Source organism: Callorhinchus milii, unplaced genomic scaffold, assembly GCF_018977255.1.
Source record: "Callorhinchus milii isolate IMCB2004 unplaced genomic scaffold, IMCB_Cmil_1.0 Scaffold1, whole genome shotgun sequence".
In the NCBI taxonomy this organism is placed as follows: domain Eukaryota; kingdom Metazoa; phylum Chordata; class Chondrichthyes; order Chimaeriformes; family Callorhinchidae; genus Callorhinchus; species Callorhinchus milii.
This window is the reverse complement of record NW_024704742.1, coordinates 91,275,054-91,302,920: the sequence shown is the minus strand read 5'-3', so window position 1 is coordinate 91,302,920 and position 27,867 is coordinate 91,275,054. Positions and strand designations below refer to the sequence as shown.

The 27,867-nt window shown below is 42.9% G+C and overlaps 1 protein-coding gene across 1 annotated transcript in view; it reads left to right on the top strand.

The window, feature by feature from the left end:
• Nucleotides 1-2,434: 2,434 nt before the first annotated feature.
• The window catches only part of LOC103178075 (coiled-coil domain-containing protein 171), a 151,852-nt gene continuing 126,419 nt past the window's right edge, over nt 2,435-27,867 (top strand). The window contains exons 1-4 of the mRNA XM_007892585.2: nt 2,435-2,515; nt 13,747-13,938; nt 18,056-18,191; nt 21,745-21,919. Of these exons, the coding sequence (XP_007890776.2) occupies nt 13,775-13,938; nt 18,056-18,191; nt 21,745-21,919 (475 nt within the window). The 5' untranslated portion in view covers nt 2,435-2,515; nt 13,747-13,774. The remainder of the gene's footprint in view (nt 2,516-13,746; nt 13,939-18,055; nt 18,192-21,744; nt 21,920-27,867) is intronic.

Sequence of the window (27,867 nt, the reverse complement as noted above, 5' to 3'; positions counted from 1 at the left end):
GGGGACTTGTGGTGTACAAATTGACTGCAATTTCCCAAGAATACAGAGTCACTACACTTGACAGGAATTAATGTGAAGCATTTTTAGATGTTTTACTATTAAAGGCACTGCATTAAATGCAAAGATTATTTTATTATAATTAACACATTAGATATAGATATTAATGGTAAAACATCATAGAACCATGGAAATATTCAGCACTGAGCATGGTCATTCAGCCCACCATATCTGTGCTGGCTCTTTTAAGAGCTATTTTTTCAGACTCATTTACTTGCCCTTACCCAATCCCCCAAATTTGACTCCTTTTTAGGTTATTTATCTAGTTAAAAGCCAATATAGATTCTACCTCACCCAATGCTCTGCCTCAACCAATGGCCATTTCATATGTTACAACTCTGTGGGTGAAAAATATTCTCCTAACTTTCCCATTTGCTAACTATTTTAAATTGATGCCCTCCAGTCAATGGAAAGTGGAAAGTGGAAATACTTTATCTCTATCAAAAACCCTCAGCTGCACAGAAAAGTTCCATTAAAACTCGTCAAAAACAAAAGGGAGTTTCCTGGCCAACAATCCCCCAAATAAAATTGGTCATTCACCTCATGACTGCCTGTCTGATAACTGCTGTGCACAAACTAGGTTCTGCGCTCACCCACAAATACACAGCCATGACACTTCAGAGTGAAATCTAGCAAAGTGATACCCTCCCAACACGAAAGGCAGGCAGGCAGGCGAGCAGGGGTAGCGCATTGGGACGTCCTCCCGACGTGAAAGGCGCTCAATAAATGGAATCTTGTTGTTGTTGTTGTTGTAGGTTTTTAAATTACAGGTGCATATTTTTTGCCTTATGCTCTGAGATAGGGGTCTAACATTAGTCAAGGTCTGAATTAGAGTTAACAGTAAAGACTTGGGGCGCAGGTCTCAGCCTTTTAAAGAATCTGGGGGTTAGAGAATTTGGTTCCAGCTAGCTATAAATTAAATTAATCTAAATTAATAATTTAGATTAATTTAAAGTTAATCTTTTAGCATTAATTTTTTTGGTCTCGGATAGACTAAGCAGTCTGGACTTGGGACGTCCTCCCGACATGAAAGGCGCTCTACAAATGTAATTTGTTGTTTTTATTGTTGTAGACTGGTTTCAGAACTTTTTAGAAGATCTTGGGATTAGTCATCCTTTGGAGCAATAGGAATTTGGGGTGTTTAATCGTCTAGTATTAGTTTTGGGGTTTTAATTATCTTTTCACATTACAGACTAGGTTTTTAGATAAAGAAGCTCTTTCTAAATGTTATGAATTTAATATTTTGCAGTTTAATATTAAAGGGCAAATTGTACAGTGCAGAAGTTCATTAGCTTCTTCTTGGGTTACAGAGACTAATTTTGGTGTTTACAGGTTTGTGGTGGCTTCATAGCGGGTCGCTAGGGGTTGAAATGTCCTGTGTGTGTTTGTCCTGTCAGTTTAGCGTTCAGGTGTTCATCTGAGAGAGGGGTGTAGTGGGAATGTTCATTACTGTTAAATCACTGTTAAATTTAATATACATTTCTCTCTCTCTTTACTCTCATGTCAGCCTGGTTTAATGGTATCACGCTCAGCTCTGAGTCAGAAGGTTGTGGTTTCAAGCCCCACGTCAGGACTTGGAAGTCTGAACTGGCACTCCAATGCAGCGCTGGGGGCGTGTTTCATTGCCAGATGAGACATTATACTGGGGTCCCATCTGCCTGTGATAAAATAAAGCACTATTCAAAAAGAGAAGTTACTCCTGGCCAACAATCCCCCAGATAAAATTAGTCACTCACTGTAACGGGGACATTGGTCTGTGCAACTGGCTACTGGGTTTCGCCCATAAAATATACAAGCAATCCACTTTACGTCATAGCTTGTGAAGCGCTTTGAGACGTCTCAACGACGTGACAAGGAGCTGCATCAGATACAAGGTTTATTTTTATTAAACGCCCACTTCTGTGAATGAACCACAAGGACCATCGACTAATAATAATCCTTGCATTTGATATAGCGCCTTGTCACATCTTCTAAACGTCTCGAAAGCGCTTCACACAATACACTGTAAAGTGTAGTGACTGTATATTTTGCGGGCGAGATGTGACTAACGCAGAACAGTGACTCCTGTTAAATCCAGTTTAGGTACGAAAATAATGCAATGGGAAAAGTGCAGTTGACAACAGTGAGCAGAGCTGCAGCTTCCCGCCCTCCCCATTGTGTGGAGCGGGTCTTTGGCGCGTGCGGAGCCACTGTCAATCACTTGGCCCAGGACACGGCGCGTGCGCAGCAGCCGCCGCCGGTTACCCCTGGCGACCGGCTCGCGTCCCCCTCCCCCTCCCCGCCACAGGCGGCGGATGGCGTCACAGAGGAGCGACGCGCTCACCAATCGGAAGCGGCGGTTTGCTCCGCGAGAGCGGAAATGACCGTTTGTTTGGCGGAAGAGGAGCGTCGGTTACATTTTAAACTGAAGCGGAGAACTGAGAGCGCGTGAGGAACCCCCACAGTACACACACACAGAGTGAGTATAACCCCACAGTGTACACACACTGAGAGTGAGTATAACCCCACAATACACACACACAGAGAGTGAGTATAACCCCCACAGTACACACACACTGAGAGTGAGTATAACCCCACAGTGTACACACACACTGAGAGTGAGTATAACCCCACAGTACACACACACTGAGAGTGAGTATAACCCCACAGTGTACACACACACTGAGAGTGAGTATAACCCCCACAGTGTACACACACTGAGAGTGAGTATAACCCCACAGTGTACACACACTGAGAGTGAGTATAACCCCCACAGTGTACACACACTGAGAGTGAGTATAACCCCCACAGTGTACACACACTGAGAGTGAGTATAACCCCCACAGTACACACACACTGAGAGTGAGTATAACCCCACAGTGTACACACACACTGAGAGTGAGTATAACCCCACAGTGTACACACACTGAGAGTGAGTATAACCCCACAGTACACACACACTGAGAGTGAGTATAACCCCCACAGTACACACACACTGAGAGTGAGTATAACCCCCACAGTGTACACACACTGAGAGTGAGTATAACCCCCACAGTGTACACACACACTGAGAGTGAGTATAACCCCACAGTGTACACACACTGAGAGTGAGTATAACCCCACAGTACACACACACTGAGAGTGAGTATAACCCCCACAGTGTACACACACTGAGAGTGAGTATAACCCCACAGTACACACACACTGAGAGTGAGTATAACCCCACAGTGTACACACACTGAGAGTGAGTATAACCCCACAGTGTACACACACTGAGAGTGAGTATAACCCCACAGTGTACACACACTGAGAGTGAGTATAACCCCACAGTGTACACACACTGAGAGTGAGTATAACCCCACAGTGTACACACACACTGAGAGTGAGTATAACCCCACAGTACACACACTGAGAGTGAGTATAACCCCACAGTGTACACACACTGAGAGTGAGTATAACCCCACAGTACACCACACTGAGAGTGAGTATAACCCCACAGTGTACACACTATAATACACTGAGAGTGAGTATAACCCCACAGTGTACACACACACTGAGAGTGAGTATAACCCCACAGTGTACACACACTGAGAGTGAGTATAACCCCACAGTGTACACACACTGAGAGTGAGTATAACCCCACAGTACACACACACTGAGAGTGAGTATAACCCCACAGTACACACACACTGAGAGAGAGTATAACCCCACAGTACACACACACGGAGAGTGAGTATAACCCCACAGTGTACACACACACTGAGAGTGAGTATAACCCCACAGTGTACACACACACTGAGAGTGAGTATAACCCCCACAGTGTACACACACACTGAGAGTGAGTATAACCCCCACAGTGTACACACACACTGAGAGTGAGTATAACCCCCACAGTACACACACACTGAGAGTGAGTATAACCCCCACAATACACACACACTGAGAGTGAGTATAACCCCACAGTACACACACACTGAGAGTGAGTATAACCCCACAGTGTACACACACACTGAGAGTGAGTATAACCCCACAGTACACACACACTGAGAGTGAGTATAACCCCACAGTACACACACACTGAGAGTGAGTATAACCCCACAGTGTACACACACTGAGAGTGAGTATAACCCCACAGTGTACACACACTGAGAGTGAGTATAACCCCACAGTGTACACACACTGAGAGTGAGTATAACCCCACAGTGTACACACACTGAGAGTGAGTATAACCCCACAGTGTACACACACTGAGAGTGAGTATAACCCCACAGTACACACACACTGAGAGTGAGTATAACCCCACAGTGTACACACACTGAGAGTGAGTATAACCCCACAGTGTACACACACTGAGAGTGAGTATAACCCCCACAGTGTACACACACTGAGAGTGAGTATAACCCCCACAGTGTACACACACTGAGAGTGAGTATAACCCCACAGTGTACACACACTGAGAGTGAGTATAACCCCCACAGTGTACACACACACTGAGAGTGAGTATAACCCCACAGTGTACACACACTGAGAGTGAGTATAACCCCACAGTACACACACACTGAGAGTGAGTATAACCCCACAGTACACACACACTGAGAGTGAGTATAACCCCACAGTGTACACACACTGAGAGTGAGTATAACCCCACAGTGTACACACACTGAGAGTGAGTATAACCCCACAGTGTACACACACTGAGAGTGAGTATAACCCCACAGTGTACACACACTGAGAGTGAGTATAACCCCACAGTGTACACACACACTGAGAGTGAGTATAACCCCACAGTACACACACACTGAGAGTGAGTATAACCCCACAGTGTACACACACTGAGAGTGAGTATACCCCCACAGTACACACACACTGAGAGTGAGTATAACCCCACAGTGTACACACACTGAGAGTGAGTATAACCCCACAGTGTACACACACTGAGAGTGAGTATAACCCCACAGTACACACACACTGAGAGTGAGTATAACCCCACAGTACACACACACTGAGAGTGAGTATAACCCCACAGTGTACACACACACTGAGAGTGAGTATAACCCCACAGTGTACACACACACTGAGAGTGAGTATAACCCACAGTGTACACACACTGAGAGTGAGTATAACCCCCACAGTGTACACACACACTGAGAGTGAGTATAACCCCACAGTGTACACACACTGAGAGTGAGTATAACCCCACAGTGTACACACACTGAGAGTGAGTATAACCCCACAGTACACACACACTGAGAGTGAGTATAACCCCCAACAGTGTACACACACACTGAGAGTGAGTATAACCCCACAGTACACACACACTGAGAGTGAGTATAACCCCCACAGTACACACACACTGAGAGTGAGTATAACCCCACAGTACACACACACTGAGAGTGAGTATAACCCCACAGTACACACACACTGAGAGTGAGTATAACCCCACAGTGTACACACACTGAGAGTGAGTATAACCCCACAGTACACACACACTGAGAGTGAGTATAACCCCACAGTGTACACACACTGAGAGTGAGTATAACCCCACAGTACACACACACTGAGAGTGAGTATAACCCCACAGAACACACACACTGAGAGTGAGTATAACCCCACAGTGTACACACACTGAGAGTGAGTATAACCCCACAGTGTACACACACACTGAGAGTGAGTATAACCCCACAGTGTACACACACTGAGAGTGAGTATAACCCCACAGTGTACACACACACTGAGAGTGAGTATAACCCCACAGTGTACACACACTGAGAGTGAGTATAACCCCACAGTGTACACACACTGAGAGTGAGTATAACCCCACAGTACACACACACTGAGAGTGAGTATAACCCCCACAGTGTACACACACACTGAGAGTGAGTATAACCCCACAGTACACACACACTGAGAGTGAGTATAACCCCACAGTGTACACACACACTGAGAGTGGTATACCCCCACAGTACACACACACTGAGAGTGAGTATAACCCCACAGTGTACACACACTGAGAGTGAGTATAACCCCCACAGTACACACACACTGAGAGTGAGTATAACCCCACAGTGTACACACACTGAGAGTGAGTATAACCCCACAGTACACACACACTGAGAGTGAGTATAACCCCACAGTGTACACACACACTGAGAGTGAGTATAACCCCCACAGTGTACACACACACTGAGAGTGAGTATAACCCCCACAGTGTACACACACTGAGAGTGAGTATAACCCCACAGTACACACACACTGAGAGTGAGTATAACCCCACAGTGTACACACACACTGAGAGTGAGTATAACCCCACAGTGTACACACACTGAGAGTGAGTATAACCCCCACAGTGACAACACACTGAGAGTGAGTATAACCCCACAGTGTACACACACTGAGAGTGAGTATAACCCCACAGTACACACACACTGAGAGTGAGTATAACCCCACAGTACACACACACTGAGAGTGAGTATAACCCCACAGTGTACACACACTGAGAGTGAGTATAACCCCACAGTGTACACACACTGAGAGTGAGTATAACCCCACAGTGTACACACACTGAGAGTGAGTATAACCCCACAGTGTACACACACACTGAGAGTGAGTATAACCCCACAGTACACACACACTGAGAGTGAGTATAACCCCACAGTGTACACACACTGAGAGTGAGTATAACCCCACAGTACACACACACTGAGAGTGAGTATAACCCCACAGTGTACACACACTGAGAGTGAGTATAACCCCACAGTACACACACACTGAGAGTGAGTATAACCCCACAGTGTACACACACTGAGAGTGAGTATAACCCACAGTACACACACACTGAGAGTGAGTATAACCCCACAGTACACACCACTGAGAGTGAGTATAACCCCACAGTGTACACACAAACACTGAGAGTGAGTATAACCCCACAGTGTAACACACACTGAGAGTGAGTATAACCCCACAGTGTACACACACACTGAGAGTGAGTATAACCCCCACAGGTACACACACACTGAGAGTGAGTATAACCCCACAGTGTACACACACTGAGAGTGAGTATAACCCCACAGTGTACACACACTGAGAGTGAGTATAACCCCACAGTACACACACACTGAGAGTGAGTATAACCCCACAGTGTACACACACACTGAGAGTGAGTATAACCCCACAGTACACACACACTGAGAGTGAGTATAACCCCACAGTGTACACACACACTGAGAGTGAGTATAACCCCACAGTGTACACACACACTGAGAGTGAGTATAACCCCACAGTGTACACACACACTGAGAGTGAGTATAACCCCACAGTTACACACACACTGAGAGTGAGTATAACCCCACAGTACACACACACTGAGAGTGAGTATAACCCCACAGTACACACACACTGAGAGTGAGTATAACCCCACAGTGTACACACACTGAGAGTGAGTATAACCCCACAGTGTACACACACTGAGAGTGAGTATAACCCCACAGTGTACACACACTGAGAGTGAGTATAACCCCCACAGTGTACACACACTGAGAGTGAGTATAACCCCACAGTACACACACACTGAGAGTGAGTATAACCCCACAGTGTACACACACTGAGAGTGAGTATAACCCCACAGTGTACACACACTGAGAGTGAGTATAACCCCACAGTACACACACACTGAGAGTGAGTATAACCCCCACAGTGTACACACACACTGAGAGTGAGTATGACCCCACAGTACACACACACTGAGAGTGAGTATAACCCCACAGTGTACACACACTGAGAGTGAGTATAACCCCACAGTGTACACACACACTGAGAGTGAGTATAACCCCACAGTGTACACACACTGAGAGTGAGTATAACCCCACAGTGTACACACACACTGAGAGTGAGTATAACCCCACAGTGTACACACACTGAGAGTGAGTATAACCCCACAGTGTACACACACTGAGAGTGAGTATAACCCCACAGTACACACACACTGAGAGTGAGTATAACCCCCACAGTGTACACACACACTGAGAGTGAGTATAACCCCACAGTACACACACACTGAGAGTGAGTATAACCCCACAGTGTACACACACACTGAGAGTGAGTATAACCCCACAGTACACACACACTGAGAGTGAGTATAACCCCACAGTGTAACACACACTGAGAGTGAGTATAACCCCACAGTACACACACACTGAGAGTGAGTATAACCCCACAGTGTACACACACTGAGAGTGAGTATAACCCCACAGTACACACACACTGAGAGTGAGTATAACCCCACAGTGTACACACACACTGAGAGTGAGTATAACCCCCACAGTGTACACACACACTGAGAGTGAGTATAACCCCCACAGTGTACACACACTGAGAGTGAGTATAACCCCACAGTACACACACACTGAGAGTGAGTATAACCCCACAGTGTACACACACACTGAGAGTGAGTATAACCCCACAGTGTACACACACTGAGAGTGAGTATAACCCCCACAGTGTACACACACACTGAGAGTGAGTATAACCCCACAGTGTACACACACTGAGAGTGAGTATAACCCCACAGTACACACACACTGAGAGTGAGTATAACCCCACAGTACACACACACTGAGAGTGAGTATAACCCCACAGTGTACACACACTGAGAGTGAGTATAACCCCACAGTGTACACACACTGAGAGTGAGTATAACCCACAGTGTACACACACTGAGAGTGAGTATAACCCCACAGTGTACACACACACTGAGAGTGAGTATAACCCCCACAGTACACACACACTGAGAGTGAGTATAACCCCACAGTGTACACACACTGAGAGTGAGTATAACCCCCACAGTACACACACACTGAGAGTGAGTATAACCCCACAGTGTACACACACTGAGTGTGAGTATAACCCCACAGTACACACACACTGAGAGTGAGTATAACCCCACAGTGTACACACACTGAGAGTGAGTATAACCCCACAGTGTACACACACTGAGAGTGAGTATAACCCCACAGTACACACACACTGAGAGTGAGTATAACCCCACAGTGTACACACTATATATACACTGAGAGTGAGTATAACCCCACAGTGTACACACACACTGAGAGTGAGTATAACCCCACAGTGTACACACACTGAGAGTGAGTATAACCCCCACAGTGTACACACACACTGAGAGTGAGTATAACCCCACAGTGTACACACACACTGAGAGTGAGTATAACCCCACAGTGTACACACACTGAGAGTGAGTATAACCCCACAGTACACACACACTGAGAGTGAGTATAACCCCACAGTGTACACACACACTGAGAGTGAGTATAACCCCACAGTACACACACACTGAGAGTGAGTATAACCCCACAGTGTACACACACACTGAGAGTGAGTATAACCCCACAGTGTACACACACACTGAGAGTGAGTATAACCCCACAGTGTACACACACACTGAGAGTGAGTATAACCCCACAGTTACACACACACTGAGAGTGAGTATAACCCCACAGTACACACACACTGAGAGTGAGTATAACCCCACAGTACACACACACTGAGAGTGAGTATAACCCCACAGTGTACACACACTGAGAGTGAGTATAACCCCACAGTGTACACACACTGAGAGTGAGTATAACCCCACAGTGTACACACACTGAGAGTGAGTATAACCCCACAGTGTACACACACTGAGAGTGAGTATAACCCCACAGTACACACACACTGAGAGTGAGTATAACCCCCACAGTGTACACACACTGAGAGTGAGTATAACCCCACAGTGTACACACACTGAGAGTGAGTATAACCCCACAGTACACACACACTGAGAGTGAGTATAACCCCCACAGTGTACACACACACTGAGAGTGAGTATGACCCCACAGTACACACACACTGAGAGTGAGTATAACCCCACAGTGTACACACACTGAGAGTGAGTATAACCCCACAGTGTACACACACACTGAGAGTGAGTATAACCCCACAGTGTACACACACTGAGAGTGAGTATAACCCCACAGTGTACACACACACTGAGAGTGAGTATAACCCCACAGTGTACACACACTGAGAGTGAGTATAACCCCACAGTGTACACACACTGAGAGTGAGTATAACCCCACAGTACACACACACTGAGAGTGAGTATAACCCCACAGTACACACACACTGAGAGTGAGTATAACCCCACAGTGTACACACTATATATACACTGAGAGTGAGTATAACCCCCACAGTGTACACACACACTGAGAGTGAGTATAACCCCCACAGTGTACACACACTGAGAGTGAGTATAACCCCCACAGTGTACACACACACTGAGAGTGAGTATAACCCCCACAGTGTACACACACACTGAGAGTGAGTATAACCCCACAGTGTACACACACACTGAGAGTGAGTATAACCCCACAGTGTACACACACACTGAGAGTGAGTATAACCCCCACAGTACACACACACTGAGAGTGAGTATAACCCCACAGTGTACACACACACTGAGAGTGAGTATAACCCCCACAGTGTACACACACTGAGAGTGAGTATAACCCCACAGTACACACACACTGAGAGTGAGTATAACCCACAGTACACACACACTGAGAGTGAGTATAACCCCCACAGTGTACACACACACTGAGAGTGAGTATAACCCCCACAGTGTACACACACTGAGAGTGAGTATAACCCCACAGTGTACACACACACTGAGAGTGAGTATAACCCCACAGTGTACACACACTGAGAGTGAGTATAACCCCCACAGTACACACACACACTGAGAGTGAGTATAACCCCACAGTGTACACACTATATATACTGAGAGTGAGTGTAACCCCCACACTGTACACTATATATACACACATTGAGAGTGAGTATAAACATACACTATGTACACTATATATACACTGAGAGTGAGTATAAACCCACACAATGTACACTATATATGCTGAGAGTGAGCATAAACATACATTATATACACTACATATACACTGAGTGAGTAAACACGTACACTATATATACACTGAGAGTGAGTATAAACCTACACTATATACACTATATGTACAATGAGAGTGAGTATAAACATACACTATATACACTATATATGCACACTGAGATTGAGAATAAACGTACACTATATATATACTGAGAGTGAGTATAAACCTACACTATATACACAGAGTAAGTATAACCATACACTATATACAATTATATATACACTGAGAGTGAGTATAAACACTACACTATATCCAATTTATATATATATATATACACTGAGAGTGAGTATAACCCCCACAGTGTACACACACACTGAGAGTGAGTATAACCCCACAGTGTACACACACTGAGAGTGAGTATAACCCCCACAGTGTACACACACACTGAGAGTGAGTATAACCCCCACAGTGTACACACACACTGAGAGTGAGTATAACCCCACAGTGTACACACACACTGAGAGTGAGTATAACCCCCACAGTACACACACACTGAGAGTGAGTATAACCCCACAGTGTACACACACTGAGAGTGAGTATAACCCCACAGTGTACACACACACTGAGAGTGAGTATAACCCCACAGTGTACACACACTGAGAGTGAGTATAACCCCACAGTACACACACACTGAGAGTGAGTATAACCCCACAGTACACACACACTGAGAGTGAGTATAACCCCACAGTGTACACACTATATATACACTGAGAGTGAGTATAACCCCCACAGTGTACACACACACTGAGAGTGAGTATAACCCCCACAGTGTACACACACTGAGAGTGAGTATAACCCCCACAGTGTACACACACACTGAGAGTGAGTATAACCCCCACAGTGTACACACACACTGAGAGTGAGTATAACCCCCACAGTGTACACACACACTGAGAGTGAGTATAACCCCCACAGTGTACACACACTGAGAGTGAGTATAACCCCCACAGTACACACACACTGAGAGTGAGTATAACCCCACAGTGTACACACACACTGAGAGTGAGTATAACCCCCACAGTGTACACACACTGAGAGTGAGTATAACCCCCACAGTGTACACACACACTGAGAGTGAGTATAACCCCACAGTGTACACACACTGAGAGTGAGTATAACCCCACAGTACACACACACACTGAGAGTGAGTATAACCCCACAGTGTACACACTATATATACTGAGAGTGAGTGTAACCCCCACACTGTACACTATATATACACACATTGAGAGTGAGTATAAACATACACTATGTACACTATATATACACTGAGAGTGAGTATAAACCCACACAATGTACACTATATATGCTGAGAGTGAGCATAAACATACATTATATACACTACATATACACTGAGTGAGTAAACACGTACACTATATATACACTGAGAGTGAGTATAAACCTACACTATATACACTATATGTACAATGAGAGTGAGTATAAACATACACTATATACACTATATATGCACACTGAGATTGAGAATAAACGTACACTATATATATACTGAGAGTGAGTATAAACCTACACTATATACACAGAGTAAGTATAACCATACACTATATACAATTATATATACACTGAGAGTGAGTATAAACACTACACTATATCCAATTTATATATATATATATACTGAGAGTGAGTATAAACATACACTATATACAAATATATATATACACTGAGAGTGAGTATAAACATACACTCCATACAAATATATATATACACTGAGAGTGAGTATAAACATACACTACATACAATTATATATATACATTGAGAGTGAGTATAAACACTACACTATATACAATTATATATACACTGAGAGTGAGTATAAACACTACACTATATACAATTATATATACACATATACACACAGTAAGAGTAAGTATAAGCACACACTTCATATAATTATATATATACTCACAGTAAGTGAGTATAAGCATACACTTAAACATGGAGATGGGTTTCTGTGTAGGCACTTGGTGCCAAAAACAATTAGGCACGACACTGTGAAGTGCTTTGGAACATTTTAACATGATAAAGTAGTAAAAATACAGTGGGGTCCCATTATAATATGGCAATTATGATCCATACCAACCAGTGTTATAACAGGTCATGATTGACAGCGCTTTGCATTCACTGCACACAAGTGTAGAAAGCTGGCTGACTTCTGTGCTAAACAATGGTGAATGTCTGGGACATCAGGTTGCTGCAGATGTCATTTCAACGTTTTGAAGTAAGGCTGCCAGCTTTCTGGATGTATTTTGTATTTTTTGGAAAATAAATATCTGGACCCACGCCCCAATCACACATTAAGCAAACCTGCAATATAACAAGAACATTACAATGGGGTTCCATTGAATGCAGGTTCTTTCTTCTTAGGTTTGAAATTGATTTTAATGAGCAGAACCACACAATTCCACATTCTGCAGTTCACAAGTGGCTTGAAATAATTCTAGCTGATCTGGACCAGACTTATGGGGTGGCTGACCAGCAATTTATTTAGCATCCAGAGAACTAGCAGACTAGTCTTCTTTGCCTTTGAACATCCCTATGCTCTGCCCGATTTGGTGTTTCAGTTGGTATTCTGGATATAATATTTATGTGGATATTTTTGTGAATGCACAAAGCTTTTTAAATATGTAAATAATGTTGCTCATAGTTTTTCAATGTAAACTTTCATTTTTTTGTTTTGTTTTTGTAGATTTTGGAGAATGTAGGGAAGCTTAGGTATGTCCGCTACAGGTTTCGAAGGACGTGTGGAGTGTATCCTAGATGGGACAGGGGACAACACTCAGTCAGCTCAGTTAAGAACAAGCACGGGAATAAGAAATGGAAGGACCCGAAGTTTGGCTCTTGAGGAAAAACAAAACCATTGTGAAAATGAAATTGAGAGGTAATGTAATTTAATATAAGAATGCAAGATACTGTGAGAACTGATCATTTAGAAAAATAGGCAGATGCAGTTTAATGTTGCGGAATGTGACGTACATTTTGTGAGGAAAAAGAAAGGAACTATACAACAACAACAATTAATATTTATGTAGAAACTTGTATGTTAGAAAGACATCTCAGAACACTTCACACAACTGACTAAGAGACTGAACAGGGAGGGGAGGGGAATAATGGTTGAAAGCATAGTCCAAGAGATGGGTTTTAAAATTGGCTTTAAAGTCTGAGATGAAAGGGGCAAGGTGGAGAAGGTTTTGAGATGGTGTTTCAGATAGCAGGGGGCAAAGTAGCTGGCATGGAGTGGGCAGTGGACCCGGGTAAGGAAGGGACGTGACGGGCTTGTGAAGGCTGGTGTAGAAGAGAACAAGGGCTGCAGCGTTCTGGATGGCCTGCAACTTGTATAGGGAGGAACTGAGGAGGCCAGTGAGAAGGGCAATGGACTAGTTGAGCCTGGAGATGATTAATGCATGAGTGAAGGTCTTGGCAGCCTTGGAGAGGGGGATAGAGGTAGTGGCAGAGGTGGGCAATGTTGCAAAGGTAAGGGAAAGTAGAGTGAGTGAGAGTATGTATGTGGGGTTTGAAGGACAGTTGGTGGTTCCGCAGAAGTTCCTCTCTGGTTCCATGAGAAGGAGTGAGCACCTGTGCAGATTGAAGGGAGGCCTTGACTCTATCCTAATGCCCTACCTAAATGACAATTTTTTTTACAACCCAGCCACTGGATAGAAAGGACATCAAAGTCATGGAAAAGGTACAGAAAGGGTTTTCATTCAGAGGAACAAGTGGTAATAGTTAAAATAGGCTTGAAAAAAGGAACTTGAACAGAAAATGTTATTCTAATTGAGATTCAAAATTATGAAGGGTCTTTATAGGCTAAATCATGAGAGATTAATTCTGCTGGTTGATGAATCAGTAACTATCTATGGAGCATTAGGACAGAATTGTCACTAAAATAGTTAAAGGTGGAAGTTGGAAGAAACGTTATCATGAGATGGTTGTCAGAACATGGAATGCGTTGCCACAAATAGCTATTGAGGTTAAGACCATAAAACATTTAAAAGGAAATTGGATAAATATTTGAAGGGAAACAGTATAAAAAGGATTTGTTTTGATAATTAGATGCTGGGATTAGAGTAGTTAGCTTCAGTTGAGGAGTTGGCACCAGGATAGGCTCTGATCAATGATTTGGTCATGAGGGATAAAAAATACAGAACCATGCAAGGTTTTTAGAATTTTTAAACTTGGCAGGAAAAACTATTGATTGTTATAATATAAAAGTGATAATTGAATGATTTTGAGTTATGGTGTTTAGAGGAGTATGGGCCTGAAGGGTACTCCTATGTCTGATCCAAATTATATGTTTTATCAATTAGCTGAATGTCCTAATTTACAAATTTCTATTTTGTGGGAAAGCAAAAGCACTTGGATGACATGATGCAAAGGAATCCCAGTGCACCACATTTGGTTGAAAGCATTAATCCACGACAGATTTGCAATTTCTTATCTGTTTACAACCCAACTATGGGCTGTTTGTTAGTCTCCATTGAGTATGGTCCTTGTTTTGTTCAAATACTCAGCAAAGTCTTAAAAAGGTAATAAACCATATGCAGCACTGAACTGATTCTGCTGCTGTAGAGTATTCTTTCAAGGGGGTATTCTTTAAGTACTCAGCGTGTAGGCACTTTATAATATCCAAGTTGTTGTTATTGTACATGTATACATATAACACTTGGAAAGCTTCCAGTTCCACAGAGCGTGTGGCTGCCAACTGGTTTTGAATGTTATCAGCTCAGTTACTGTGATTTGGAGAAAATTTTAATAATGGAATAATAAAGCTACTTTAACATTGGAATAGCATTATTACCTCTACATTAGCTCAAAACATCTAAATTAATAGAAAAGATAAAAAGGTAAATTTAAAAGTTTACCCGTACTTTCCCTATCACCAATATTGTATTTTCCTGAAGAGAGCCTTCAGCCACTCTGCTCCCAACTTCTGGAACTCCATCCCCCAATCTCTCCGCCTCGCCCCCTCCTTAACCTCCTTCAAGTTCCGCTTCAAAACCTTCCTCTTCGACCATGCCATTGGTCACCCTCCTTCCCCTCCCCTCCCTTCTCCCCCCTGACCCCAGCTCGGGTCTGAAATGCTGTACATTGTCCAGCGCCTTGGGACGTCCTCCTGGCATGAAAGGTGCTGTACAAATGTAATCTTGTTGTTGTTTCCTTCCATTTCCTTTTTTCCAAGTTTTTCTATCAAGGTTTTATTACAATTATTTTTGCTTGTCCAGCTTATTGCATATTTAAATTTTTCTAAATTTTTGTTTTAACTAATTTTATAATAATAATAATAATTCTTGCATTTGTTATAGTGCTTTTCACATCTTCTAGTTGTCTCAAAGCGTTTCACAGAATATGCTATAAAGTGAATTGACCATATATTTGTGGGCAAAACGCGGCAGCCAGTCAAACAGTCATGGATTGAAAATAACCAATTTATTATTATTTTGGAGGGATTATTATTAAGCGTGTGGAGTAACCTTGCCCAAGGTTTTGCCCTGCCTTGTGTGGTGCTCATCCACAGACATGAAGAGACATCAAGGGACCATGTTGTAAGGAGGCACATGGTCAAGATGCCTGCCTTGACATTACTTCCTGCCCAGAAAATGAAATTAAGAACAGCCATTTTTACTTTGCTCCTACCTTACAATCCGGTTTACAACTTTAGAACTACAGCACCTGCGATTCTCAGCACATATGCTTCTGCACCTCAACTTCTAGCCACTCTCAATTCTTCTTTTGCACATTTATAAAGTCTACATTGAGCGAAAAATGGTTCCCATGGACACACAGACACACATACATAGAATTCTTAGTGAGCACAAGGGACGAATGTACGAGAGACAGTGTAAGAGTGTGAGTGGATGAGGTAATAGATAGGGGAAAGGACAAAATAATGTTCATGAGAGAGAAGAGTGAATTACATACTAGGAGATGTAAGAGAAACAGAAAGAGTCTCAGTGAAAGGGAAGGAGGACCGAGGAGAGGAAAAGTGAGAGTGACTCACTCTCCCTGATTGGTGTTCAGCACACTCTATAATGTGCTCTGACACATTACTGTATATAAAGAATTCTATATAAATCCAAGTTGTTCAGGTGGGAAGCAACAAGTGAGTGTTGCAGAGAATGCTAGAAAGACGGACGAGAAAGAGTGACGAACAGATAAAGCCCACAGTGAGATGGGGACGACAGGGAGACAAACAGGAATTGAGGGAGAGAAAAGCACAAAGACAAATAGAACATGGACGCATTCACAAAGTAGTTAGGATCATTACCGACAGCTCGCTCAAAGACTTTTGCTTCCAGATAAACCCATCTCCAAACTGCCCATCCTGAGATGTGCTACATTGCTAGTGCGTAAAGCGGTGCTTAACTACACACCAAAAAAACCCATGAATGTTTTATAATAAATATATACTTATCAGAACACCTCCAATGTTTTGGTAAAATAAATCGTACATTCTGAACTTTTTCTCCTGCATCTAAGAGGTTATTTTTTCTTGGCACTGGGCCCATGTTAAAAAAAACTGGTAAATTTTACCAGTTTACAACTTTTTTTTAACATATTCTATCTTTTATGAATATCAGACCTACATTGCTTACCTTTTTTTCCCCAACGTCCATCTTAGAAGGTTAACTATTTATTTGTGACTGACTGCTTTTATAGTGAATCAGAAATTACAAAATTGAAGCTTGTATGATGTGGTTCTAGCAACCTCTTGTATTAAAAACTAGAAAATGTAAATTGGCGCTCTGAGGGTTTTTAAAAAACTAACACAAACTGGATTATTATAGATATTTTCCATGAAACCTTACAAATATAACTGAAACAAATTGATAAAAGTTCAAACTTGGAATACATCTAGAAATAGCACAAGATGACTCCACGATTGTCAGCATTGTTTCCCACTTGAATGTGTGAAAAATTGATCTGCGCCTGAATAAATGGTGTATATAATGAACAACATTCTTTCTGATCTACACAGTTCTACATATTTTATTACTCAGATTGCAAAGCACCATTGGCCAATTCCAAAACCAGTTACAGTCCGGGAATGGAGATGACATGAATACAAATCTTCGGTGGAAATTGAACAAAGTGGAGAAAGAAAAGCTGGAAATCAGAAGCATATACAATGAAGAGGTAGAGTTGCAAAATTGTTTATTATTATTTCAAACCAATCTTTTGTGGAATATAGTAACTTCCTAGTATTAGGACAGCTTAAAAAATGTGTTTTTGTGTTGAGGTTATTATTCTTGCATTGATTCTCTGCATATTTCTCCCCTCTGGTTTCCCTGAGCCTTGCACACTGGCGTGTTGGTATCCCTTCCATCGTTTGTAGAAACAAACATAACTTTTGACATGAAAATGTGTAATGTAGTAATGGGATTGATCAAATAACATGGCAGTCTTTGAGTAATCTACATTATGTGGTCTCCTTAACTGCAAGAACATTTTATTTTGATTTGAACTATGAGAGCTTAGAATCTTCACCCTGGTATTGGCAGATGTAAAATTTATACATTTTCTACCATTTTTAAGTACTTGGAGGGTAAACTCGCAGCAACTGCCCAATGAAAAATGTGTGTGGAACCATATCAAGGTGCATGGTGATACTGAAGAACAAATAAATTAGTTTTGGTGTATATTTGGGAAATAGAGCTGTAGCTATTCATGGCTGTTATATTTTTCAAAAGTTATGAGAACATTTCTTCAAATTTGCTGTTGAGTAGAATGCCTTGCTAATGCATGAAAATACAAATATGTTATAATATAATGTGCCACAAGCTCATTAATGTATTTTCCTTACTTTATTACAGTTTATTCAATCACATCCTGTGCTACAGGAGTTGAAAAATATTTTGGTGATTTGAAAGAAAATTACGATTGATGTATAAAACAATAAATTATCTTCAAACCATCTCCAACCTCACTTTCCTTTCCAAGGTCCTGAAATAAGTCATGGTCAAAATGACAAATGACATTCTGTTCATCTACGACCAGGGCTCCCATGTCTCCTCGTCCTTCTTGACCTCTCTGCTGCCTTTGACACCGTTGACCACTCAATCCTCATCCACCACCTCTTCTCTCACCTCAACCTTCACGGTTCTGTCCTTGAATGGTTCAGATCATACCTCTCACACCTCCTCCATTTCATCTTCACAAATGGTTTCTCCTGTAGTCACTGCACCGTCTCGTGCGGCGTTCCTCGGCTCTGTCCTTGAACCCCTTCTCTTCAACATCTATATGGTTCCTCTTGGTGACATCATCCGCAGACATGGGGTCAACTTCAACATGAATGCGGATGACACCCAACTGTACAAGAATGTCTATCAGACATCAAATCCTGGATGAGAGCTAACTTTCTTCAGTTGAACGTTAACAAGACCGAGGCCCTCCTGATTGGCTCCCGTCAGCGCCTCAGGCCACCCTCCACTTGACTAAGCCAGTCCGGAACCTTGGCGTCTTGTTTGACTCTGAACTATCCTTTCTATCCCACGTCCGTACCATGAACTGCTCTGCTTTCCCCCACCTCCGCAGCATCTCCCGGCTCCACCACTGTCTTACATCGCATGGCACTGAAACCCTCATACGTGCATTCATTACATCGTGGCTTGACAGTGCAAACTCACTGCTTGTCGGCCTCCCCAACTCCTCCCTCCATAGGCTGCAGATCATTCAGAATCTGTAGGCCGTGTCCTCTCCTGCACCAGGCTCCGTCACCCTATCACCCCCAACCTCGTCCAACTCCGCTGACTTCCCATCACACAGAGGATACAGTTCAAGATCCTGGTCCTCACCTTCAAAGCCCTCCATGGCCTTGCTCCCCCCTACCTCTGTGACCTAATAACCCCATCCTGCTCGCTCCCTCTGCTCAGCGGGCTCCGGCCTGCTTCACGTCTCCCGCTTTGCCCTGCCCACCATTGGCAGGCGGGCTTTCTGACAATCTGCCCCTACCCTCTGGAACTTCATCCTGCAGTCCCTCTGCCTCACCTTTCCCTTGCCTCCTTCAAAACCCATCTCAAGTCCCTCCTCTTCGACCATGCTTTCGGTCACCCTGCCCTCCACCCTGCCCCCTGCCCTCCACCCTCCCCAATCCTGACCCCCAGCTTGGCTCTGAAGCACTGACTGGTCAGCGACATCCTCCCAACGTGAAAAGTGCTATACAAATGTAATTTTGTTATTGTTTTATCTTTTATGGTGTGAAGTGTTATACCTTGATGATTATTAAACGTTTTTAAAAGCATGTATAGTCACTTAATGATTAATCTTAGAGGTTGGCTGTTTACCTGACTTCCAGGAGAAATGTGCTTACCAATTTGATATATATTTCATTATATACCAGTACATTTTGTATAACTTGCTGTATCAAAAACTAGAGTACCATTGCATTAAAATACAAGTGCATTTTTTGTTACTTCAGAACTAGGATGCTACAAATGTATTTAATGATCTGGCTTTTGGTCACAAAACGCCGACACCATCAGCATCCAAGGCTGCACTCTCCACCTCTCAAAGCCAGTCAGGAACCTCGGCGTTTTGTTCGACCCTGAGCTGTCCTTTCTCCCTCATATCCGCGCCACAACTGGCACCGCCTTCCATCACCTCCGGAACATCGCCAGACTACGGCACTACCTCACCCCTCACGCTGCTGAAACTCTGGTTCACGCCTTTGTCACCTCAAGGCTGGACTATGGGAACTCTCTCCTCGTCGGCCTTCCCGCCACCTCTCTCCACAAGCTGCAGGTCATTCAGAACTCTGCAGCTCGTGTACTGTCCCGCACCAGGCTTCGGGACCACATCACTCCCACCCTCGCTCGCCTCCACTGGCTCCCCATCCCCCAGAGGATTGATTTCAAGATCCTCATCCTCACCTACAAGGCCATTCACGGCCTCGCTCCCTCCTACCTCTCCAACCTACTATCCCCCTACCTACCTGCCTGTACCCTCCGTTCCTCTGGCTCCGGTCTGCTCCACGTCCCCCGCCCCAACCGCCCTACCATCGGTGGTCGGGCTTTCAGCCTCTCAGCCCCGAGGCTCTGGAACTCTATCCCCCAGTGCCTTCGCCGCCTCCTCCCTTTCCTCCTTCAAGGCCGGTCTCAAAACCTTTCTCTTTGACCGAGCCTTCACATCCCCTCTCGACTCTCTTCCCCCTTCTCGCTCCCTCTCATCCCTCCCCTCACCCTGACCATTTCCCCCCTGCTCGGGTCATGACCCAACTGTGCAGCGCCTTGGGACGTCCTCCTGACGTGAAAGGCGCTTTATAAATGGAATCTTGTTGTTGTTGTTTTGTGAGTGTGTCTCTATCTGAGAGTTACAAATGGTTTACGCTGCTGGCTGGGCTCCTGAGCTGGCAGCTGAAGAGGGTAGGGAAGGGAATGATGACTGAAAGCATGGTCAAACAGATAAGTCGGGCTTTGAAAGTGGGAAAGGAGGGGATAGATGCTCAAGTCTAGTTGATAGTTGTATCTTCTCATGGGTTCAGAGAGACCATAGTTCTCTCTGAGTGATGTCAGTGATGTTGGGCAATTGATGAACAGTGGATGTGATTGTTTTTCTTCTCCAAGGAAGACTAGGGTTCAACCTGTTCCCCAGTTAATAGTCTCAATATCATGCAGGTACTTGACCATTTAATTTGGACAATAAAAGTGTGATGTATATTTTAATGTTTTGTCACTGTCACTTTGTTCCACAGAGATCAAAATTTGAAAGCAAGGTTGCAAAGTTACGAGCTCAGCTGGAGAAAGGAGAAGCCCTGAGACAGAATCTGGAGTATGAGCTAGCTGTGGCCAGGAAGGAAGCTAATATTATTCAGTGCAGATCACAAGACAGAATAGATGAGGTGAACAAAATACATGAGGAACTGAAAGGTACAAGTTTCTGTTTCCCGATGATAATTAGATAAGTGCTCCGGGACGTTACTCTGTGTGAAGGGCGTTATATAAATGCCGCTGTTGTAGATAATTAAGGTATAGATTTAGATTTCGCCCACAAACTATCCAGTCAATGCACTTTACAGTATATCCTGTAAAGGGTTTTGAGATGTCTCATTGACATGATGAGGCTCTATATCAATTGCAAGGATAGTATTATTATTATTAGTAGTAGTTTTGAAAAATGTTTTAATCTAATTTTATTTGGGATTTTTTTCATGTTGTAAAGCCAATTCTTTTGTGACTACATAAGATAAGCCAATTGTGTGTAGATGAAGAACAATATCCAGGTTGGGACATGGAACTCGTATAGCTGACACTACAATGTGGTGTTCTGCATTGTTGGAGGTGCCGTCCTTTGTATGAGATATTAAAACTGAAGCCCCGTTTGCTTGTTATATGGATGTTAATGATTTCATGTTCCAAAAAAAAGAATCCCCCAAATAAAATTAGTCATAAAATGTTTTGGGACACCCTCTTGATGTCAAAGGTACTATACCAAATTTAAATACTATTATTATACCCAGAGTCAGAGGCAAAGTCCAAATGCATGATTTAAACCCAATTCAGTAACTGAAGCAATCTGCTGTCAGGGCAGTGGATTCTTGTACAAAGAGAGGAATGAAAAGCAAACTAAAGCAATAAATGTAGGTGCTCAGTATCTCAAATTCTTGCTAAAGCTGTAAAATACAAGTATATTGTCAAGAGAGAACCTATCAACATACAGAGACATGACATCCACCATATGAATCCTATAAAGATTCTGATGATTTAATCAATCCACTATGGTGAATATATAAAAAGACAAATGGATGCCATTGACCCCCTTCCTGGCATAATGAAAAGAGGTGGAAGGTTTTACTCTTAGTGACAGTGAATAATTACGTTCTATCTATGTGACAGATCCAACTGCAGTATATACTGTTCAAAGTAGATGTTTATTTGGATTTGGGGAGTGATTTGGGGTACAGATACATAGTTTGTTAAAAATATGATTGCCCTTAAAAGGGTAAACAGGAATCTGGGTTTTATATACAGAACTACTGAATACAAAAAAAAGATTCTGTACAAGATGTTGATTAGGCTGCAGCTGGAATGTTGTATGCATTTTGGGCACTTCATTATAGAAAGGATATTAAAGCTAGAGAAAGGGTACAGTGTAGGTTCATGAGGATGATGCTGGAAATGAAAGATATAGGTTTGAGGAGAGGTTTGAATTATTTCCATTGGTGCAGAGGAGATTGACGGGTGATGTGATAAATGTGCTTAAGATAATGAAAAGGCTTGAAAGAACTAATTGTGAAACTCCGTTCAGCTGGAAGGGGATTTATAATAATAATAATAATAATCCTTGAATTTGATATAGCGCATTTCACGTCTTCTGGACGTCTCAAAGCGCTTCACAGAATATCCTGTAAAGTGAATTAACTGCATTTTTGTGGGCGAAACACGGCAGCCAATTGCGCACAACAATGTCCCAAAAACAGTCATGGATTGAAGTGACCAAATTATTATTGTTCTTTTTTATCTTGAGGGATTATTATCAGGCGTGAGGAGTAAGGAAACTTGCCCAAGATTTTGCTCTGCCGGGAATCGAACCCAGGTCTCTCGCTGAGGCGAGTGCTCTAACCACTGAGCTACAGGATTCCACAATGCTAAAAGCGTAGTATCAATCCAGTTTTGACAGTTTTAATCTGATTTTGAGCTTTGCTTCCAAGTTGCCCTAATGCCAATTTCAAAAGAGGTTTTAAGGTAAAAAGATGTGCTTATAAATCCCCGGGTGACCTGATTGACTTTTTTAACAACAGTAAGAACCTAGATTTGAGGATAAGAGGGCATGAATTCAAGATGGTGACTAGGGAAGTAAAAGGAAGGGTTTGGAAGAACAACTTCTCTCAGAGGGTTGTCTGAGTGTGGAATATTTTGCTAAGTGTCGCTGTTGGAATGGAGTCAATCGTAGGCTTATAAAAGAGAATTAGACAAATACATGCAGAGGAAGGATTTTACGGGGAAAGAGCAGTGGATTGGGATTCTGACAGACAGCTTTTTGAAAGATTGTATATCGACATGAAAAATGGGTCGAATATCCTCCGATGTGTGGTAGACTTCTATCTTTGAATTATTCTACTCAATGAAGGCTTCATCAAAACTCCTTTCCTTGCCCACAGACCCCTCTGCCTGCAAGACAATGCTTTTTTTTAAATCATGGGGATCCATACAAAGTGAATAACATGGAGTTATGGTCTATTCTGTTTTTAGAACTTTTGTTTTACAATCATATAATGAAAGATTGTATATCGACATGATATACAATCCAATCCAAGCCTCGATTCACCTCTAGTTAATTACTGGGAAAATGCTATACAACAACAACAAAATTACATTTGTATAACGCCTTTCATGTCGGGAGGACGTCCCACGGCGCTGGACAGACAAAGTTTCAGACCCGAGCTGGGGGCCGTGGTCGGGGTGGGTGGAGGGCAGGGGGGAAAGCAGGGAGATTGAAAGCACGGTCGAAGAGGAGGGGTTTGAGATGCGTCTTGAAGGAGCCAAGGGAGGAGGTGAGGTGGAGGTACTGCGGGATGGAGTTCCAGAGGGTGGGGGCAGAGTGGCAGAAGGCCCGCGCGCCAATAGTGGGGCGAGTGAGGCGGGGGACGTGAAGCAGGCTGGAGCCCGCTGAGTGGAGGGAGCGAGCAGGATGATAGTATATAGTACAGTATAATGTTCAGTTCCTGTGGTTCATTAAGTGAATAAACAACTGAAGATTTAATAATTATTTGCTATTTCGACATTTGGGTGTTTTGATCGATTCACTTGTTGACTGAAAGAGTGAATATTTGAAATAGTTTGCTCCCTCACTGTCTTCAAAAGCCGCCAAAAACGTACCTTTTCGACCATGTCTACAGACACTGTCCTCCTCCAACTTGCATTTACTTGCGAGAGGTCCTGAGTTTGATTCCCAGGCAGGGCGAAACATTGGGCAAGTTTCCTTCCTTTAGAGCTTTAAACTAATAAGGGGTGGGGGGGTTACGGCTAGATGTAAACTCACAAAGCAAATAAGAAAAGTCAAGGCTGCAGAGCAGAGTAGTGACTTGGGAGATGAAAAACTAAGTGCGTCAAATAGGGAGAAATAATAATATAATATAATAATAATCCTTGCATTTGATATAGCGCTTTTCACGTCGGGAGGACGTCCCAAAGCGCTTCACAGAACACACTGTAAAGTGAATTGACTGTATATTTGTGGGCAAACGCGGCAGCCAATTGCGCACAGCAATGTCCCACAAACAGTCGTAGATTGAAAATGACCAATTTATTATTGTTTTGGGTTTTGGAGGGATTATTATTAGGCTCTGTGTGGAGTAAGGAAACTTGCCCAAGGTTTCGCCCTCTGCCTGGAATTGAACTCCGGTCTCTCACTTGCAAAGCGAGTGCTCTAACCACTGAGCTACAGGACTCCAGTTTAACAAAGAAAACAGGGCATTAATGAGTAGGGGAAACCGTAAACAGTTAAAATTAAGGCGCTATACCTGAATGCACGAAGCATTCGTAACAAGATCGATGAATTAATGGCACAAATAGAGATAAACGGGTACGATCTAGTAGCCATTAATGAGACGTGGTTATAGAGAGACTAAAGTTGGGTGCTAAACATTCCAGGGTACCTGACATATAGGAAAGATAGGCAATATGGAAAACGAGGGGGTGAGGTAGCCCTGTTAATAAAGGATGAAATAAAAACAGTAGAGAGGAAGGATCTTAAGTCAGAAAATCAGGATGTAGAATCAATACGGGTGTAGCTAAGAAACAACAAGGGGCAGAAAACACCAGTGTGAGTAGTTAATAGACCCCCAAACAGCAGTTACAGTATTGAGCAGAGTATTAATTAGGATATTAGTGGAGCATGTAACAAGGGGAATAGAATAACAGTGGGTGATTTTAATCTTCATATAGACTGGGAAAACCAAATTGGCAAAAGTAAATTAGAGGATGAGTTTATGGAATGCATTAGAGTTTTCTAGAACAGTTTGCTGAGGAACTAACCAGGGAACAGGCGATCCTAGATCTTGTTTTGTGTAATGAAGAGGGCTAATCAGCAATCTGGAAGTTAAGGCTCTAGGGCAGAGTGACCATAATATGATGGAATTTAATATTAAGTTTGAGAGTGATGTAGTTAAGTTTGAAACAAGGGTCTTAAACTTAAATAAAGCCAACTTTACAGGTATGAGGGATAATTTGGCTAAAATAGACTGGGAAAGTAGATTAATAAATATGACGGTAGTCAAGCAATGGCAGATGTTCAAAGATATATTAGATAATTCCCAGCGAATGCATATTCCCTTGAGAAATAAAAAATCCTCGGGAAAGTGGTTCAACCATGGCTAACTAGAGAAGTTAAGGAAAGTATAAAATTAAAAGAAGAGGGCAATAATATTGCCAAAAAGAGCTGTACGCCTGAGGATCAGGAGGGCTTTAGAGATCAGCAAAGGATAACCAAGAAACTGATTAAGAGGGAGGAAATGGAATATGAGAGTAAAGTAACTAGAGATATAAAGACAGATTGTAAAAGCTTTTACAAGTATATAAAGAGGAAGAGATTAACAAAAGTAAATGTGGGTCCCTTACAGGCAGACAAGAGAAATTATAATGGGGAATAAAGAAATGGCAGAGTCACTAAACAAATACTTTGCTTCTGTCTTAGAAGATACTAAAACTTACCAGAAATAGTGGGGAACCAAGAGACTAATGTTAGTGAAGAACTTAAAGAAATTAATATCAGTAAAGTAATAGTACTATAGAAATTGATGGGACTAAAAACTGATAAATCCCCTGGACCTGATGGCTTCCATCCTAGGGTTTTAAAAGATGTGGCTGCAGAGATAGTGGATGCATTGTTTTTGATCTTCCAAAATCCCTGGATTCTGGAACGGTTCCCGTTGATTGGAAAGTCGCAAACATAATGCTGCTATTTAAGACGGGTGGGAGAGAAAAAATGGGGTACTATAGACCACTTAGCCTGACATCGGTGGTTCTAGAGTCTATAATTAGGGACGTCGTCGTGGGGCACTTAGAAAGTCATAACATGATTAGGCAGAGTCAACATGGCTTTACGAAAGGGAAATCGTGTTTAACAAATCTTTTAGAATTTTTTGAGGATGTAACTAACAGGTTAGATAGGGGAGAACCAGTGGATATAGTGTATTTGGATTTTCAGAAGGCATTTGACAAGGTGCCACACAAAAGGTTGTTACATACGATTAGGGCTCATGGAATTAAGGGTAGTATAGCGTGGATCGAAAAGTGGTTAACAGGCAGAAAACAGAGAGTAGGTCCTTCTCAGATTGGCAGCTTGTGACTAGTAAAGTGCCACAAGGATCAGTGCTTGGGCCTCAACTGTTTATAGTCTACATCAATGACTTAGATGAGGAAATAGAGCTTAATGCATCTAAATTCGCGGGCGATATAAAGCTAGGTGGGAAAGTAGGCTGTGAGGAAGACACAAGGTGGATGCAAAGGGATGTAGACAGGTCAAGTGAGTGGGCAAGAAGGTGGCAGATGGAGTATAACGTGGGGAAGTGCGAAGTTATTCACCTAGGTAGAAAAAATAGAAAAGCAGATTATTTTTTAGAGGGGGAGAGACTTGATAGCATTAGTAATCGCCCCCTCCCTTCCTATTTTCAGGTCTCGGCTGAAGACCTTTCTTTTCGACCGCGCCTTTGGTCACCTTCCTCCCCCTCCCCCTGGCTCGGCCCCGGGATCTGTTACTGTGAAGTGCTCTGAGACGGCGTCCAGCGTGGAGGGCGCTATATAAATCCAAGTTGTTGTTGTATTCAGAGGGATTTAGGTGTCCTTGTACATGAATCACAGAAAGTTAGTATGCAGGT